Raw genomic sequence first — 19,671 nt, 5'->3', positions numbered from 1 at the left:
TAGACGACGCCCTACTTAAATTTGAAGCGGTATGGCAACCTTACTTCCACAACTACTCTCATTGGATCCCGCAATACATCACTGAGGTTTAGAATATGGGGAACTTGTTGGTTCCTCCGGCCCCCTGAGGCCTCTTTTGGTCTCCCCTCTGCGAAATAGATGGCAGATCATCCGTGTCACACTCTTTGCCTTTCCCCCCCTACTTCTTTACTCGCTTTTCTTACCTTTACTCATCACCTCTTCTTTCAACCCTACCTTTCATTTCTAATATGGCCTATCTTAAAGTGCCCCCCCTTCTCCATCCTCCCCTGACTCTGCTCACGCAACCTATAGTCCACTAATCGTAGACCCGTCACTTCTGCAGACGGCTCCTTGTAGAAATGTGTCTTTGGCAAGATGTGTGGACAAGAGGGATGCTGGTAACAGTTGCCTCGTGGCTGCCAGCACCCAACTGAAGCCTATGTGTAATCTAGTCGCCTAGGCGATTACCATAACTACCAGGTTGTACCCCCCCCCCCCCCTATGTTTCCCCCAGGAGATTTGGCTTGCTATGTTTTAATCAGCTTGAATGTATGTACTGGCATATATTTGGAAATGATGTGAATCTCCTGTACAATGTTTCTCCTTGTTTTTCATTGCAAAATAATAATAAAACTTTTTGAAAGTTAAAAACTTTGTATTTGTGTTTTCTTCAAGCTCCATGTTATGCAGAGACAAACTAGAAGATCCTGAGGAGTGCGAAAACGTGTTTGAGACATGAAGTAACCTCTGGTATTATTATAATTATTGATTTGTATAGCACCAGCATCTTCCGTGGGGCTGTACAACAGCATACAGGGTATAACAAAACAATACAACAGTTAATACAAGACAAGAGTAGATAACAGCTAATGCAGTAAACAAATTAACATTTTTTTTTTCTTTTTTTTTTACACACATTACACAGAATTGTGAGACAAAATGGGAAGAGAGCCCTGGCCAAAAGGCCTCACAGTCTAAAGGTTTAAAGCGGACCCAAACCAAACATTCAAAATATTTAGTTGCACTACTCTGACACATACAAAGATAAATAAACACTCCTTCAAGCCCATGAGCATTTTAGCGCATGCTTTTCATCCTTCTCTTTTCATAACTAGGGTTATACAGGTGGCAGCCATTACTTCTGAGCTTAGTAGGCTGTTTTAGATCATGGGTATGTTTGTCATCAGAAACCCTCCCTCACAGGGGCATCGTCTATGTGAAATCTCACACAAGCTGAGATCACCTCCCCTGTGACATCATCAGTAGCAACCTGCATTTTTTAGTTACATAGTTAATTGGGTTGAAAAAAGACATAAGTCCATAGAGTTCAACCACAGAACAAAAGTAAAACACCAGCCTGCTCCCTCACATATTCCTGTTGATCCAAAGGTGAAAAACCCTTACAAGGCATGGTCCAATTAGCCCCAAAAGGGAAAAATTCCTTCCCAACTCCAGATGGCAATCAGATAAAATCCCTGGATCAACATCATTGGGCATTACCTAGTAATTGTAGCCATGGAAGTCTTTCAACGCAAGGAAAGCATCTAAGCCCCCTTTAAATGCCGGTATAGAATTTGCCATAACTACTTCCTGTTGCAATGCATTCCACATCTTAATCACTCTTAATGTAAAGAACCCTTTCCTAAAAAAATGGCTAAAACGTTTTTCCTCCATGCGCAGATCATGTCCTAGTCCTTTGAAAAGGCCTAGGGACAAAAAGCTCATCCGCCAAGCTTTTTTATTGCCCTCTGATGTATTCATACATGTTAATAAGATCCCCCTTTCTCTCTAGACTAAATAAACCCAGTTTATCTAGCCTTTCTTGGTAAGTGAGACCTTCCATCCCACGTATCAATTTTGTTGCTCGTCTCTGCATCTGCTCTAAAACTGCAATATCTTTCCTGTAATGTGGTGCCCAGAACTGAATTACATATTCCAGATGTGGCCTTTGGCATGGAGTACGATTATTTAACTTGTTGTCGATGAGTACTCCTAAGTCCTTCTCCAAGATTGATGTCCCCAACTGTATCCCATTTTGTATGGTGCTAGACCATTGGTACAACCAAAATGCATGACTTAACATTTTTCAACATTGAATTTCATCTGCCATTTATGTGCCCACATAGCCATCCTATCCAGATTCTGTTGCAATATGTCCCTATCTTCCTGAGAGTTGATGATTCTGCACAATTTTGTATCATCTGCAAAAATAGCAACATTGCCAACTACTGCATCTACTAGGTCATTAATAAATTGAAGAGCACTGGACCCAGTACAGACCCCTGTGGGACCCCACTGCTAACAGTCACCCATTTTGAGTATGATCCATTGACCACAACTCTTTGTTTTCTGTCCATTAGCCAGTTCCCTATCCATGCACACAGACACTTCCCCAGTCCTTGCATCCTCCACTTTTGCACCAGACTTTTCTGTGGAACAGTGTCGAAGGCCTTTGCAAAGTCCAAGTATATCACATCTACAGCATTCCCAATATCCAAATTAGCATTCACTACCTCAAAAAAGTTGAAGTCACCCATAACTATGACCTCATTTTTACTTGCAGCTTTTTCAATTTGCTGTAGTAATTGCAGTTCTGCAGCTTCATGAATATGTGATACCCCAATAAGCAATTGGAAACATTTCCACCATGAATATTTACCCAAACAGACTCCACATCTTCACAATCTTCCTCCATCTCAGGACATGTTCAGGACAGCTGTAAAAGATTTCATAAAGCAACAAACCCCTCCACCTTTTTTTCCTGTTCTATCCTTCCTAAACACATTGTATCCCTCTAAATTCGCTATCCAGTCATGGCTTTTAGCCATCCAGGTCTGGGTTATTCCCACAATGTCATAGCCTTTGTCAATCAGAATGAACTCTAGTTCGTCCATTTTATTTGCAACATTGTTTTTGTTTTTTTATCTCCTCCACCAGTCTGCCGGATACTGTCCTGGCAATATGAAAGGAAGGGAGGGGGTTTCTCCAATAAATGTAAAATATTTTATATTTGTCATCATACAGCTGAAAAAAGGCTGCTATTATTATTATAAGTTAGAAAACAGATTTCTGAAATCTTGTATTTTTAATTTGGGTCCACTTTAAGGTATAGGACAGTAAGTAAAGGGAAACTGTGTATGGAGTGGTAGAAATCGTGGTCAGTGGGCAGTGTCCTAGGTAGGAAAGTATGCTTGCATGAAGAGGTGAGTGTTCAGATTGCGTCTAAAAAGTGTAAGCCTGGGTGAGTGGCTGATGTGTTGAGAAAGAGTGTTCCAGATGAGGGTAGAGGATCGAGAGAAGTCTTGTAAGCGAGAATGAGATGAGGTGACCAGGGAAGAAGACAGAAGGATATTGTTAGTAGAGCAGAGATTGCGTGTACGATGGTATCTGGAAAGAAGTTGATTTAGATAGGAAAAACCTAAGTTATGGAGCGCTTTGTAGGTGAGAGTAAGGGTTTTTAAAAATTGTATCCTTTGTGTAACTGGCAGCCAGTGATGGGACCGACAGAGGGGATTGGGCTGGAGGAGCGGGAGGAGAGGTTGATTAGTCATGCAGAAGAATTCATGATGGACTGTAACGGGGCTAAACAGTTGGCAGCGAGGCCACGGAGCAGAGAGTTGCAATAGTCTAGTCATGAAATAATCAGGGCATACACCAGACGTTTGGTAGTTTCCTGTGTGAAATAAGGACGAATGTGGGAGATGTTTTTAGGTGGAGGCGACAAGGAGTATAGTTTGTCAATGTGTGGTTTGAATGAGAGACTTGGGTTCAAAATTACACCTAGACAGTGAGCCTGGGGTACAGGTGTTATGGAAGTGCCATCAACAGAAATAGTGATTTGAGGCAGGGGCATTGAGTTGTAAGGTAGGAAGGTTACCATTTTAGTCTTGTCCATACTGAGTTTTAGAAAATGAAGGGACATGAAGGAGGTGATTGCACTGAAACATTCAGGGACACGAGCTGTTAAAGTATCCAAGTCAGGTGCTGAAATGTAGATCTGGGTATCGTCAGCGTATAGGCGATATTGGAATCCAAAGGAGCTGATGAGCGGACCAAGACCATATGTGTAGATAGAGAAAAGGAGAGGTCGGAGGACTGGGCCTTGGGGAACTTCAACATTGAGGGAACGTGGATGTCAGAGTGGGCAACTCTGAAGGTCCTATTTGAGAGGTAGGAGGAAAGCCAGGAGAGAGCAAGACCCTGAATGCCCATAGATGAGAGGATTTGGGGAAGTAGATGGCCACTGTGTCAAAAGCGGAAGTGAGGTCTAGGAGAATAAGAATAAAAGTAGAGGCCTTTAGATTTAGCAGTTGCCAGGTTATTGGTTACTTCAGGTAGGGAAATTTCGGTTGAGTGTCTGAGGCGTAATCCAGACTAGAGGTCATCAAACAGAGAATTAGCAGTGAGATGACGGACTAAGTCAGTATAGACGTGACGCTAAAGTAGTTTGGAAGAGAAGGGGAGGAGAGAAATAGGTTGGTAGTTGGGCAGGGAAGAGGGGTCAAGAGAACGTTTTTAAGTATAGGCGGACTTGTTTGAATGAGAATGAAATGATGCCTTTGGTGAGAGAAAGGTTGAAGAGGGAGGTTAAGCTAGGTGAGATGGTAGAGGAAAAGTGAGTAATGAGGTGAGAGGGCATGGGGTCAAGGGGGCATGCAGTGGGACCTGATTTAGAGATGAGAGAGGAGATAGCCAGCTCAGATAGTGGTGATAAGGTTGTTACGGAGGATGTACGGTTAGGGGTATGTAAGGAAAGAAGAGGCTGAGGATAGAGTAAGTAGAGGATGCAGAGAGGTTGATGGTGTTTGTAGGTTGAGATTGCAAATGCTACGGAAGTTGTGTACAAAAGTGTGTCGTGGGGATGTGTAGGGACTGGATGGAAGGGTGTTGAATTTGAGTAAGTTATGTTCAGACAGTGGGAGGGAAGAGTTAATGAAGTTGGATTAAGAACAACTACTAATGAAGATTAAGTGTGTGACTGTCATTATGGGTTGCAGTGGTGGGCTAAAGTGTGAGGTCAAGAAAGGTGGTAAGTAACAGGAACTTGGAGGCGCAGGAGGTGTTAGTGTCGATGGGGATGTTGTCCCCTATGATGACTAGGGAATGTTAGTGGACAGGAAGAGAGGAAGCCATAAGGTTGTGCAAGCTCCCATGCGCATTCTCGGAGTCGCACGATAGTAGACAGATCAGTGAATGGGAACATAGTTCCCATTCACCGATCTAAGTGCCTGTGTTCAATAATGACCAACATCAATGAGATGCCGGTGGTCACTGACAAAAGTGAAAGTAAAACATACATGCATTACTCCCTCTGTGTACACACAGTACACAGGAGGAACGGCAGGGGGGCATCTAGTGGCCAAATAGTAAATTACTATCAACGTATTAAACTCAATAAAAATACAGAACTCCATTAAATTATCTCCTTCACCCACTCTCCCATAGTTACCAAAAGAGTGTGTGTGTGTGTGTGTGTGTGTGTGTGTGTGTGTGTGTGTGTGTGTGTGTGTGTGTGTGTGTGTGTGTGTGTGTGTGTGTGTGTTAAATAGTTACCTTAAGGACTCAACTCTTTAATATGCAAGTCATGAGGGTATGTTACTGATATTAGCTTGGTCAGAAAGCACTCTACGCTGGGAAGCCACGGCACGCCTCACCCCTGGAATCACTGAAGCAGCAAATCAGAAATCACATTAGCCTCTGCATACCAATTGGTCACCAGCATATGCCGGGAACCACTCCGTCATGATTCTATTGGCAATCAGTGAAAGCGTGATATTGCTGGATGGACTTTATATTGGCAGCTACTTTCTCGCTTGTTCCTTGTTACAGTATATTCGCTCTGAGGCTATGTCTATATATGGATTTTTCTTTAACTCCCCAGTGGTATGACTACTTCCGGATTTTAGGGTTGAAAAGCGGTGCAATATTTTTGCACATGCTTTTCGACCCGAAAAGCAGGGGGGGGGGGGAAATCATGCCACTAGAGAGATCTGCAGCAGTCCAGCACATTACTTATCTACCCTGGATCCAGCGCTGCTATATCCCTCCATGAACCAGGTGGCACTCTACCCCTACAGTGAGATCGCCATCAGTTATGACGACATACAGCAATTTCACCGGAGGAATCAAGAGTCTCCAAGGACCAGAAGAGGAATGACTGCCAGGCATCGCGATCCCGTGAAGAGGGGCGAGTTGCAAATGCCTGCTGTGCACATACCTCCCGGCAGTTACCATGAGTCAGGCTTGGGGCTACCGCCCTGAGCTGCAGATTTCCAGCCTGACTCGGGGTTGCTAAGGAGGTTAAAACTTTCAGGATTCAAAAGCGATATAGATAGAGATATTATATATATATATATATATATATATATATATATATATATATATATATATATATATATATATATATATATATATATATACACATACAACCATAAGAAACAATTGGATGATCTAGTGAGCATACCGCTGGCAATGTCAGTTCCACTAAGTCTTCCTTTGGCTTCCACTCTCCTCTGCCCAAATTTCCTCTGAAACACAAGTAGAAATGACAGTGGTTCAAACATTTAGAAATTACAAAAAATAAATTCTATGCAAGGAAAATTCTTGGTCAACAAACTACTGCTAGTAGCGACAGGAAGAGCAGGGATAATTAGAGAAGGAAAGCCAAATCAGCCTTAGCCTTAAAGGGGAACTTCAGCCTAAACAAACATACTGTCATTAAGTTACATTAGTTATGTTAATTACGATAGGTAATATAATTTTTTACTCACTCTGTTTTAAAAGAACAGGCAAATGTTTGTGATTCATGGGGGCTGCCATCTTTGTCATGGGGGCAGCCATCTTTTTGGTTGAAAGGAAGTGACAAGGAGCATAAGACACAGTTCCAACTGTCCTTTGTCCTGATAACCCCTCCCAGCTGCACGCGCTAGGCTTCAAATGTCAAATTCAAAATGTAAAAAAAAAAAAAAAAAAAAATTGCACCAAAACAGCAGAACTAGAACAACAACATCAGAAATCCCATCATGCTTTGCACAGCATAAGGGGAAAACTGCCAGGGCAGTTTTCTTCTATGCAGCTAAAAATGAGACTTGTATAAGAGAAACAAAGTTCTGATGCTGTGAAACTGTTAAAGAAACACAAAGCCTTTTCAGTGCTGCTGAGTCGATTTTTAGTCTGGAGGTTCACCTTAACTGCTCTGCGACTACCTAACGCCGATTGGCGTCAAGTCCTGGGGGCGGAGATTAGTAGGGAAAGTGCGCACGAGCGCGTTCATTCCCTACCGAGACGCTGAGCAGAGCTCCGTGATCAGCCTGCCAGCTCCAATCGATCAGCCTGCCAGCCATGAACGTAGCTGGCAATTGTACAGAGCTGCGATCTACTGCAGCACTGTGCCGAGGACAGCCCTGTCACTTGGCTGTCCCTCTGATTGGCTCGCAATCTAATCCCTCTCATAGGCTGATGCCTAAGAGATGATATTGTACTGATTGGATCTAGGGGGGGGGGGGGGGGGGGGGAAGGACATTTTTAATAAGATAAAAACAACAATAAAATTAAAAAAAAATTGACATAGCAGCAATCAAATCCCACCAACAGAAAGCTCTGTTGGTAGGAAGAAAAGAAGGCAAGTTTAATTTGGCTGCTATGTTGTATGGCCATGCAATAAACTGTTAAAGCTGCAGAGTGCTGAATTGTAAAAAATGGCCTGGTCACTAGAGGAGTGTAAGCCTGTGGTCCTCAAGAGGTTTAAGTGCTACAGGCACAGTAATTGAGGAGACTGAGGAGTTAGGATTTCCATATTTTTGGGAATAGAAGACGCTCTGGGCAATAAGATGCACCTAGGTTTAAAGGGTGAAAACCAACGGAGGGGGGGGGGGGGGGAACAAAAAACAAAACAAAAAAAAACCTTGGTGTATCCATGGTCCAGGAGTTGATGATCTCCCCCAATTATTGCCCCCCCCCCCCGTACCTAATGTCCCCATATGCTACCTAAGTGGACAGTTTGTTTTCACAGAAGTGTGATTGACTTGGAGTTACACCGTTATTTAAATGTTCCCTTTATTTTTTTTTAGCAATGTATTTTCGCAGCTTAACCTCCCCGGCGTTCTATTGAGATCGCCAGGGAGGCTGCGGGAGGGTTTTTTTTTTTATAAAAAAAAATCTATTTCATGCAGCCAACTGAAAGTTGGCTGCATGAAAGCCCACTAGAGGGCGCTCCGGAGGCGTTCTTCTGATCGCCTCCGGCAAGCATAAGTATCAAGGAAGGCTGCAATGAGCAGCCTTCCTTGTTTGGCTTTCCTCGTCGCCATGGCGACGAGCGGAGTGACGTCATCCGCCCCCGATCCAGCCCTTAGCGCTGGCCGGAACTGATTGGTCCGGCTGCGCAGGGCTCGGGCGGCTGGGGGGACCCTCTTTCGCCGCTGCTCGCAGCGGATCGCCGCAGAGCGGCGGCGATCAGGCAGCACACGCAGCTGGCAAAGTGCCGGCTGCGTGTGCTACTTTTTATTTGAGGAAAATCGGCCCAGCAGGGCCTGAGCGGCAGCCTCCGGCGGTGATGGACGAGCTGAGCTCGTCCATACCGCTCAGGAGGTTAAAGGACTTTCTGAGGCAAATGTTGATAATCTATTTGTACTCACCCAGGGCTTCTTTCAGCCCCTAGCAATCGTCTCAGTCCCTCGCCACAGCCCCAGTCCTCCTCGGTGTCCCTGCTGGCCGCCCGTAATCATCATGACCCGCCGGCGGGGGTCAGCTCTTGTGCGCCTGCCCGCATGTCCACGTCATCTGGTGTGTACTGCACCCAACTGTACAGGCGCAGTATGCGCCAGATGACGTGGACACGCGGGCACAGGCGCAGAAGAACCGACCCCGTTCGCATTGGCTTCTTTCGCATGCATGGAGAGCCCCTTTGATTGCATTTTGTCTGTTCACAGCAAAATCTTTCATATGCAAGCACCACACCTCAAATAACTCCAGGCCTTTTATCTGCTTAATTTATAATGAAACTTGCCCACACCTGCCCATGAAATAGCCTTTGAGTCAATTGTCCAATTACTTTTGAACCCCTGAAATGAAAGGATGGTGTTAAAAAATGCCTTAAAATGGGTACACACATCAGATAAAAGTCTTTGGAAAATGAAAGATCACAGACCAATTATACCTCCTTTCATGTATTTTCATACAGCCTTATCAATCCCTGCCATGTACTGATGAGGACCAAAAGTCCAAAACAGGCTGTCTACATGTGGGTTTGATATAGCTGTGTAAAACTTAAAGGGAAGGTCCAAGCAAATAAAAAAAATGAGTTTCACTTACCTGGGGCTTCTACCAGCCCCATGCAGCCATCCTGTGCCCTCCTAGTCACTCACTGCTGCTCCAGTCCCCCGCTGGCAGCTTGCCGACCTCGGAGGTCGGCGGGCCGCATTGCGTACATTTTTACGCATTCCCGCTAGTGCAGGAATATTAACACATACATTTTTACGCATTACTGGTTCAATGCGTAAATGTTTACCTAGGAGGGCACAGGATGGCTGCATGGGGCTGGTAGAAGCCCCAGGTAAGTGAAACTCATTTTTTTAATTTGCTTGAACCTTCCCTTTAAAGCTATAGGCTTGCTATACACTAGCGGTTCTGGATGCTTGCTTTGCTTAACAAGGGCGAAAAGGGATCAAATGTTCACTTATAGCTGAATTATTGCAAATTTCCTTCTGTTTTAAGAAGGCAATTACACCAAGCTTCATGTAGTATGAAAGCCATACCTACACAGTCTATTCTATTGAGCTGAACTCCCCATCAGATAAACATCTTTGTACACATGCAACAGATAAGTATCTGCAAAAGATCAGTTCCTGCAAATTGCATTCATAGTCTAGGATATCTGCAGATCTCATACACACCTTATTTAACGGACATTCATCTGCAGATCTGACAATTATCTGCAGATCTGGAGATCCATCCTGGTGGATCTGATCTGCAGATGAATGTCCGTTAAACAAGGTGTGTATGAGATCTGCAGATATCATAGACTATGAATGCATTTTGCAGGAACTGATCTTTTGCATGTGTATAGCATCTTTGTGTACAGCATTTTGCCAAGATTTTTATCTGATGAGGAGTTCAGCTCCATAGAATAGATGGTGTAGAGTATGGCTCTCATACTACGTGGAAGGGGGTAAAATTGGTCTGTGATCTTTCATTTTCCCAAGACTTTTATTTGATGTGTGTACCCACCTTTAGTTGCCTCACATTTGTATGCAATCATTTTGTTCACCCCGCCAAATTAAAGCTGAAAGTCTGAACGGGTGGGACAGGCTGTGCTCCCGGGTGATGTTAAAGGCATCGTCTACAGACCTGTGATCTGTAGGCGAATTGGAGCGGATCAGTTTGGTCGATGGTGGAGAGGGTTTCAGGTCTGACAGGACAAGCCTTTCAAAGACGTGACATTTTAGTGACATTTTATTTCCATTCATTTCATTGTCGAAATGCTTTTGAGCCCTTAAAATGAAGGGGGTTGAGCATGATTCACAAAGCTTTTTCACCTGTTCTCATCTTATCTATGTTACATTTTTAAGCTCTCAAAAAGCAAAGATATAATTAAGGTAAGAAAAGTGTTAAAATGAAGTAAATCAGAAAACTTACTTTAAGTGATTATTTTGCTTCTAAATGTGCTGAAAGGTTATTTGTTATCAATTAGGTGATAAGTCATTTATGAGTAGTTTTGTGAATAGAGCCCATTGTGTGTAAAAAAAAAAAAAAAAAAAAAAAAAAAAAAAAGCCTCATTTGCCTCACATTTTTATGCAGTAAATTTGTTCACCTCACTGAATTAGGCCCCGTTCACACTTGCGTTTTGCCATGCAAACGGACCGGATCCTGATCGGATCAGGAAACGTATGGTTCCGATACGGATCCGATCCGGACCCGGTCCGTTTGCAGCAGGCATGCATCAGGCTGCCATCTGGATCCGTGGGCAAAAAAATAGCGAAATTTTAAGAAAAAAATGTTGGGGTCAGCAGAAGGTGAACCTGGTGCACCTTTAGAATCAGGTTCCTCCGCTGTAGGACTCACCTCCACCTCCGACATTCTGCCAAACAGCTCCAGCACGTCTGTCACTGCTGCTCCACTCCAGACATGCTTGGCCCATGTGTCCCCATCCGAAATGGCCGCTTGGATATGCATAGGAAGTGGGGTAGAACGTCAGGTTTTTGTAGGCAGTGTGTTCTGTGCCTTCCGTTTCCAAAAATAGCGCATGTTGGAAAAGAGTCTGGAGTCCGGATCCGATCCGGCTCCGGTACGTACGGAACAGACGCATGTGAACGTCCGCATAGACTTTACATTGCTATGCGTAACGTACGTTCCGTTTGTACAGTATGCGGTCCGGATCAGATCCGGAAAATCCGGATAGCGAACGCTAATGTGAACCGGGCCTTAAAGGGAATTGGAATTCACCTTGGGCTTTCTCCAGTCCTCCTGGCTCCTGGCTCCTCTCCCGGTCCCTCCGCAGAAATCACGGCCAGCGACACTGGGGCCGAGTGTCGGACTGACACTTCCTGAACGGCCAAACCGTGCATGCGCAGTACTGTCACGCCGGCTGCCGTGATGACGCGAAGCGGCCGGCGTGATGAGGACGAGCGTGGCCGTTCAGGAAGGGTCAGCCCGACACTCGGCCTCGGTGTCGCTGGTCGTGATTTCTGCGGAGGTACCAGGAGAGGAGCCAGGAGGACGCCGGAGGACCTCCCGACCTACGGTGGGATGGAGAAAGCCCCAGGTAAGTTCCAATTTTGTTTTTATTTACTCCTCAGAGTCCATTTAAAGCTGAAAGTGCGCACAACTGCATCTGAGTTGTTTCAATTAAAATTCCAGTGAAATTGGCTCCTGCCCGATATACGAAAGCTCTGCTGTCAGCGTGACAGCAGGGCGAGTGGTGCAGCGATGCAGACAGTGGCGACTGAAATCTATGTCCTGGAAGGAATATAGCAACTATTTCATTCACTGCTGCCTTAAACAAAGATATTGCTTTGAAGCGCATCACTATTTGGAATTATATTGCATTTACATTTATGACAACAGCACATAATCCACGTGAATTTCACATCCTAAAAAGCCCTCCTGTGCATTCCAAGACATGAAATTCACATACTGTATTAACCATTTCAGCCACCCAGACGTGATCCTCACGTCCAGGAGGCTGCTGTGCCGCTGTGCCGCTGTGCCGCTGTGCCGCGCGCGATCGCACCCCCGTGCTGTCCCCCGGTAGGCCTGGGATCAGTTCACCGATCCGTGTCTCCAGCAGAAAAACTGATGCTCTCTTACCAGAGGCCACAGTCTTTCTGAAAAAAAAAATAAGTTTCCCCCGTCCTCCTTGTGCTTCCGGTTAGCGAGAAGCACAAGTTTTAAAAAAAAAAAAAAAAAAAAAAAAAAAAAAACACAACAAACTCCAGGTGGCCATATAGTAAAACTACATCTACATTGAATTTACACAGATTTTAACATTTAAAATGAACTCTTTATTTCCCACACCAAAATATTACCCAAATAAGATTTTTAGTGGGAAAAAAATTACAAAAAAAAAAAAGTTACCTAAGGGTCTGAACTTTTTAAATATGCATGTGAAGGGATATACTACGAACATTTTTTAAATTATAAGCTTGTAAATAGTGATGGACGCAAAACGGAAAAAATGCGCCTTTATTTCCAAATAAAATACTGGCGCCATACATTGTGATAGGGACAAAATTTAAATGGCGTCAAAACCGAGACAACGGGAAAATAAAATACATAGGTTTTAATTATGGTAGCATGGATTATTTTAAAGCTATAATGGCCGAAAACTGAGAAATAATGAATTTTTTCCATTTTTTTCTTATTCGTTCTGTTAAAATGCATTTATAAAAAATAATTCTTAGCAAAATGTACCACCCAAAGAAAGCCTAATTAGTAGCAGAAAAAACAAGATATAGATCAATAACTTGTGATAAGTAGTGATAAAGTTATTAGGGAATTTTCATGCTGAAAGATATTGAAAATCTGTGCACAGTGTGTGGAGGCAATAAAGCAGATAGATTCTCTCTGATAACAGAACTATCAGAGAGGGATCTATCTGCTGGCCAGATCAACCAGTGTGTGAGCAGCTCTAACCAGTAAAAACCCAGGAATGCGAGGTGGTTAAGTGATTGCAGCTGCGTGGTTTGTACTTGGTAGAGTGCTCAGTGGAATATTGACGTAGAATGTCACTTTTTCAGATAGTATCTCAGGTAATTGGCTATTTGATTTGTCTGCTTTGGGAAAATTCACATGCATAATCATTAACTTACAAGCGCTCAATGCGTTCTTCTCTCAGGAGTTTCCACTGCTCTGTACGACAGATCTGCAACTTTGCATCCTGATCCTTTGAGCCATCTGGCAAAAAGTTTTTCTGCCCATGAGAACGCTGAGGAAGGGTCTGTGCCCGATCCCGAACAGCAAAAATGTCTGCAGTGCTGAAGAATACACATATATTAGCCACAACAATAACTTACTACAGTTAATTCCTAAAGCCTCTAACAAACGTAAAAGTTGATGGTAATGAATAACCCTTGACCAATTGTCAGAAAATAATTTACTGAAGCAATGTAAAGGCAGATCCTCTCAGATAATTATTTGCTCATTTTAGAATATGTGTATCAACATTATTATACACACACCTACAGGGAGTGCAGAATTATTAGGCAAATGAGTATTTTGACCACATCGTCCTCTTTATGCATGTTGTCTTACTCCAAGCTGTATAGGCTCGAAATCCTACTACCAATTAAGCATATTAGGGGATGTGCATCTCTGTAATGAGAAGGGGTGTGGTCTAATGACATCAACACCCTATATCAGGTGTGCATAATTATTAGGCAACTTCCTTTCCTTTGGCAAAAAGGGGTCAAAAGAAGGACTTGACAGGCTCAGAAAAGTCAAAAATGGTGAGATATCTTGCAAAGGGATGCAGCACTCTTAAAATTGCAAAGCTTCTGAAGCGTGATCATCGAACAATGAAGCGTTTCATTCAAAATAGTCAACAGGGTCGCAAGAAGCGTGTGGAAAAACCAAGGCGCAAAATAACTGCCCATGAACTGAGAAAAGCCAAGCGTGCAGCTGCCAAGATGCCACTTGCCACCAGTTTGGCCATATTTCAGAGCTGCAACATCACTGGAGTGCCCAAAAGCACAAGGTGTGCAATACTCAGAGACATGGCCAAGGTAAGAAAGGCTGAAAGACTACCACCACTGAACAAGACACACAAGCTGAAACGTCAAGACTGGGCCAAGAAATATCTTAAGACTGATTTTTCTAAGGTTTTATGGACTGATGAAATGAGAGTGAGTCTTGATGGGCCAGATGGATGGGCCCGTTGCTGGATTGGTAAAGGGCAGAGAGCTCCAGTCCGACTCAGACGCCAGCAAGGTGGAGGGGGAGTACTGGTTTGGGCTGGTATCATCAAAGATGAGCTTGTGGGGCCTTTTCGGGTTGAGGATGGAGTCAAGCTCAACTCCCAGTCCTACTGCCAGTTTCTGGAAGACACCTTCTTCAAACAGTGGTACAGGAAGAAGTCTGCATCCTTCAAGAAAAACATGATTTTCATGCAGGACAATGCTCCATCACACGAGTCCAAGTACTCCACAGCGTGGCTGGCAAGAAAGGGTATAAAAGAAGAAAAACTAATGACATTGCCTCCTTGTTCACCTGATCTGAACCCCATTGAGAACCTGTGGTCCATCATAAAATGTGAGATTTATAAGGAGGGAAAACAGTACACCTCTCTGAACAGTGTCTGGGAGGCTGTGGTTGCTGCTGCACGCAATGTTGATGGTGAACAGATCAAAACACTGACAGAATCCATGGATGGCAGGCTTTTAAGTGTCCTTGCAAAGAAAGGTGGCTAAATTGGTCACGGATTTGTTTTTGTATGTCAGAATTGTATATTTGTGAATGTTGAGATGTTAAATTGGTTTCAGGGCTGTGGAGTCGGTCCAAAAATCCACCGACTCCGACTCCTCAGTTTAGGATTCCACCGACTCCGACTCCACGACTCCGACTCCTCTAATTTGCATATTACAATTTTGTTGATTTAATGTATGTAACATGAAATTCGTCTCTTAACTGCCAACGCTTAGGAATTTTACAAGACAACTGAAGTGAGAAGGATATGTAGACTACTATATTTATTCCCTTTAGACTAAAACTAGTCCTTGGTAAGAGTACTTGTAAAAGGTACAAACCGGAACAAAGAACATCTATCAGGCCCTAGGCAATGTAAGTGTGGGTACATGTAAGAATGATGTGCAGGTACTCTGCAGGGGAATGAGGAGATTGTAAACAGACAACACCTCTGTGTTCAATGTGCACAGCATTCTCAGTGGATTCCCTGCAGCTCTGTGGGGAGTGCATATGTAGAGTATAGTACTACTGTGTAACAAAGTAAACCTGAGACAGATGAAATTAAAGTTTTATACATACCTGGGGCTTCCTCCAGCCGCCTTCAGGATAATCAGTCCCTCGTTGTCCTCCTCCGCCACCTGGATCTTCTGCTATGAGTCCAAATACTTGAGCCAGTCAGGCGTAGTGCGCATGCACACACTCCGCCGCCAGGAGCATACTACACCTGTGCAGCACTATTGCGCAGGTGCAGAATGTTCCTGGCTGTGGGAGCGGCATGCGGCCGGACAGCGCTGACTGGCTGAATTACCAGGACTCATAGCAGAAGATCCGGGTGGTGAAGGACAGCGAGGGACTGATTAGCCTGAAGGGGGCTGGAGGAAGCCCCAGGTATGTATAAACTTTACTTTTCATCCGTCTCAGGTACCCTTTAATTTGTAGTCACCAAACCAAATTTTAACAACATATCAAATTATTTGATTTCATCAGCAAAGGAAGTGCATACATTTGCATAAATCAGCATCAATGCAGAATTATTTCCATCTCGTTGACCATCTCTATTAGTGACACAGCTACACATCAGGCTTTATTCTTACAGCATAGATGTTATTTAGTATATATAAAAGATTCCTGTGTACACAACATGTATACAGTCACAATCAGATATGTATATCTGACCTTAAAAATACGGGGACTGCTTTATTGAAGCAGCACAAGTAACTCATTTTGATTGGTTTATTTCATTTTTGTGGACTAAGCACAGCTATTACTGTATATATACTGTATATATACATTATTTTTAATGACTATTATCTGAGAAATAGAACATTTTATCATATTTTCTATTTTAATTACAGTTACAAATTCATTAGCAGTCGGAGTCGGTGCATTTTTTCCCGACTCCGACTCCAGGCACCCAAAATTGCCCGACTCCACGACTCCGACTCCACGACTCCGACTCCACGACTCCGACTCCACAGCCCTGATTGGTTTCACTGGTAAAAAATAAATAATTGAAATGGGTATATTTGTTTTTTGTTAAGTTGCCTAATAATTATGCACAGTAAAAGTCACCTGCACACACAGATATCCCCCTAAAATAGCTGAAAACTAAAAACAAACTAAAAACTACTTTCAAAAATATTCAGCTTTGATATGAATGAGTTTTTTGGGTTCATTGAGAACATGGTTGTTCAATAATACAATTATTCCTCAAAAATACCACTTGCCTAATAATTCTGCACTCCCTGTAGGTCTATAGCAGTGCTCTCCCCAGAATTTGTTTTCCAGCTGGGTGGCATGAAAAAGTATCCGGGTGGGGGAAGGTCACGCTGGGTGCTACTGGGTGGGAGAAAAAGGGGTTAACACTGACTGCTACTAATAGAGAAAGGGTGGGGTCTCAAACATAGTGATGCTTTTGGGGAGGAGCATTCTCAGTCAGGGTGCTGCTGGTGGATTTGAAGACCTCTCTGAACCCCTATCCACCAGCAGCACCAGAGACCTTTCCAGCCAAAGGGAGACCTCTATTAGCAGCAGCCAGTGTGATCCCCTCTTCCCGACTCCACATAGCACGTTAAGCAATAGGCAGGGGCGTAGGGCCTGTGGTCGCAACAGTCGCCACGGCGACCGGGCCCGGCTCCTGAAGAGGCGGGGAGGGGCCCGGGGGGGCCCATGTCTTTTTGTGGTGCCCGTGCGGCCCGTGCGCGCTATTGGGAGGGGGAAGCCGCGGCGAGGGCAGCCCGACCTCTCCCTCCCTTCCTCTCCCCGGGCCCCCCCCCCCTTCAAATGCAGAGTGCGCGGCGCATGGAAGCGCTGTAGTAGGCTGAACTCACCTCCATCCCTGCGTTCCAAGCGCCGCTGATCTCCTCCCGCTGTATAGATGCTGATACACACTGCTTCCGGCTAAACAGGAAGCAGTGTGTAACAACATCTATACAGAGCGGGAGGAGATCAGCGGCGCAGGGATGGAGGCGAGTTCTGCCTGCTACAGCGCTTCCGTGCGCCGCGCACTCTGCATTTGAAGGGGGGGGGGGCCCGGGGAGAGGAAGGGAGGGAGAGGTCGGGCTGCCCTCGCCGCGGCTGCGGCTTCCCCCTTCACTATGGGGGGCACCTACCTAATCCTGGGGGGCAGCTACCTACCTAACCTATCCTGGGGGGGCAGCTACCTACCTAACCTATCCTGGGGGGGCAGCTACCTACCTAACCTATCCTGGGGGGGGCAGCTACCTACCTAACCTATCCTGGGGGGGCAGCTACCTACCTAACCTATCCTGGGGGGGCAGCTACCTACCTAACCTATCCTGGGGGGGCAGCTACCTACCTAACCTATCCTGCTGGGGCAGCTACCTACCTAACCTATCCTGGGGGGCAGCTACCCACCTAACCTATCCTGGGGGGTGGGGGCAGCTACCTACCTAACCTATCCTGGGGGGCAGCTACCTAATCTATCCTGGGGGGCAGCTACCTAATCTATCCTGGGGGGCAGCTACCTAATCTATCCTGGGGGGCAGCTACCTAATCTATCCTGGGGGGCAGCTACCTAATCTATCCTGGGGGGCAGCTACCTAATCTAATCTATCCTGGGGGGCAGCTACCTACTCTAATCTATCCTGGGGGGCAGCTACCTACTCTAACCTATCCTGGGGGGCAGTTACCTACCTAACCTATCCTGGGGGGGGCAGCTACCCACCTAACCTATCCTGGGGGGCAGCTACCCACCTAACCTATCCTGGGGGGGCAGCTACCTACCTAATCTATCCTGGGGGGCAGCTACCTAATCTATCCTGGGGGGCAGCTACCTAATCTAACCTATCCTGGGGGGCAGCTACCTACTCTAACCTATCCTGGGGGGCAGCTACCTAATCTAACCTATCCTGGGGGAAAGCTACCTAATCTATCCTGGGGGGCAGCTACCTAACATATACTGGGGGGCACCTACCTCATCTAACCTATCCTGGGGGGCAGCTACCTAACCTATCCTGGGGGGCAGCTACCTAACCTATCCTGGGGGGCAGCTACCTAACCTATCCTGGGGGGCAGCTACCTAACCTATCCTGGGGGGCAGCTACCTAACCTATCCTGGGGGGCAGCTACGTACTCTAACCTATCCCGGGGGGCAGCTACCTACTCTAACCTATTCTGGGGGGCAGCTACCTATTCTAACCTATCCTGGGGGCAGCTACCTAATCTAACCTATCCTGGGGGCAGCTACCTAATCTAACCTATCCTGGGGGAAAGCTACCTAATCTATCCTGGGGGGCAGCTACCTAACCTATACCGGGGGGCAGCTACCTAACCTATACTGGGGGGCAGCTACCTCATCTAACCTATACTGGGGGGCAGCTACCTAATCTAACCTATACTGGGGGGCACCTACCTATCTAACCTGGGGGCACTTACTTGTCTAACCTGTATTCGGGACACCTAGCTAGCCTATACAGGTGGCAACTATACTGGCTACCTATATTGGAGGCACCTACCTAACTAACCTATACTGGGGGCACCTATTCTGGCTACCTATATTAGAGGCACCCACTAGCTAACCTGTACTGGGGGCACCTATCTATCTAACCTATACCGGCGGCGCCTGCCTATCTAACCTATACTGGGGGCAACTATACTGGCTACCTATGCTGGAGGCACCTACCTGGCTAACCTATACCGGGGGCAACTATACTGGCTTACCTATGCCTGGCTACCTATACTGGGGGGACCTATAGCTGGCTATAGGGATTTGGATATGTGTGTGCGTCGGGTGTTGCCAGGGGAGGGGGGCTGTTGTTGCCGTGGGGGGGGGGGGGGGGCCCACATCCAGATTCCGCATCGGGGCCCAGAGGTTTGTAGCTACGCCACTGGCAATAGGTTGATCAGTGCTAATTTGTTCCCTTGTGCAGCCTCGTACCTGACCTGGGATCTATTCTTAAAGGAATACTATTGATTAAACCACTATTTTATGCTTTATGCTACAGCACACATTACCACAAGTACTAGGAGCAGTTTCTTTCCTCACACAGCTCTGCCTCTCTGTTGTAAAATCCTCAGTCAGTTTTAGGTACAAAGTGTCCTCTTAAAGGGCTAGACCATGTTTCTGCACGGGTGGTTGCTATCAACTCCTTTTTGTATGGTTTAATTTTCACCTTGCTGAGAGAATCTTAAGGTCCGTACACACGCCGGACTGGAGGCAACGACGGGTCCGTCGTTACATCCCGCTGGTTGGAAGTGCCAACGACAGTCCGGCGTGTGTACGCACTGTCGGC

General features: G+C 45.5%; 1 protein-coding gene across 2 annotated transcripts in view; it reads right to left on the bottom strand.

Moving 5' to 3' along the window:
• The window catches only part of TSEN54 (tRNA splicing endonuclease subunit 54), a 130,388-nt gene that overhangs the window by 98,656 nt on the left and 12,061 nt on the right, over positions 1–19,671 (bottom strand). For both annotated transcript variants that reach the window (XR_011025328.1, XM_068263609.1), the window contains exons 3-4: positions 13,327–13,491; positions 6,485–6,548 (exon numbers count right to left, since the gene is read on the bottom strand). Coding sequence is in view for 1 of the 2 variants with exons in the window: in XM_068263609.1 (XP_068119710.1) it covers positions 6,485–6,548; positions 13,327–13,491 (229 nt within the window). In the remaining variant the exon portion in view is untranslated. The remainder of the gene's footprint in view (positions 1–6,484; positions 6,549–13,326; positions 13,492–19,671) is intronic.

The sequence above is a fragment of the Hyperolius riggenbachi genome, chromosome 12 (assembly GCF_040937935.1).
Source record: "Hyperolius riggenbachi isolate aHypRig1 chromosome 12, aHypRig1.pri, whole genome shotgun sequence".
Lineage (NCBI taxonomy): Eukaryota > Metazoa > Chordata > Amphibia > Anura > Hyperoliidae > Hyperolius > Hyperolius riggenbachi.
This window is presented reverse-complemented; position numbering and strand designations above follow the sequence as displayed.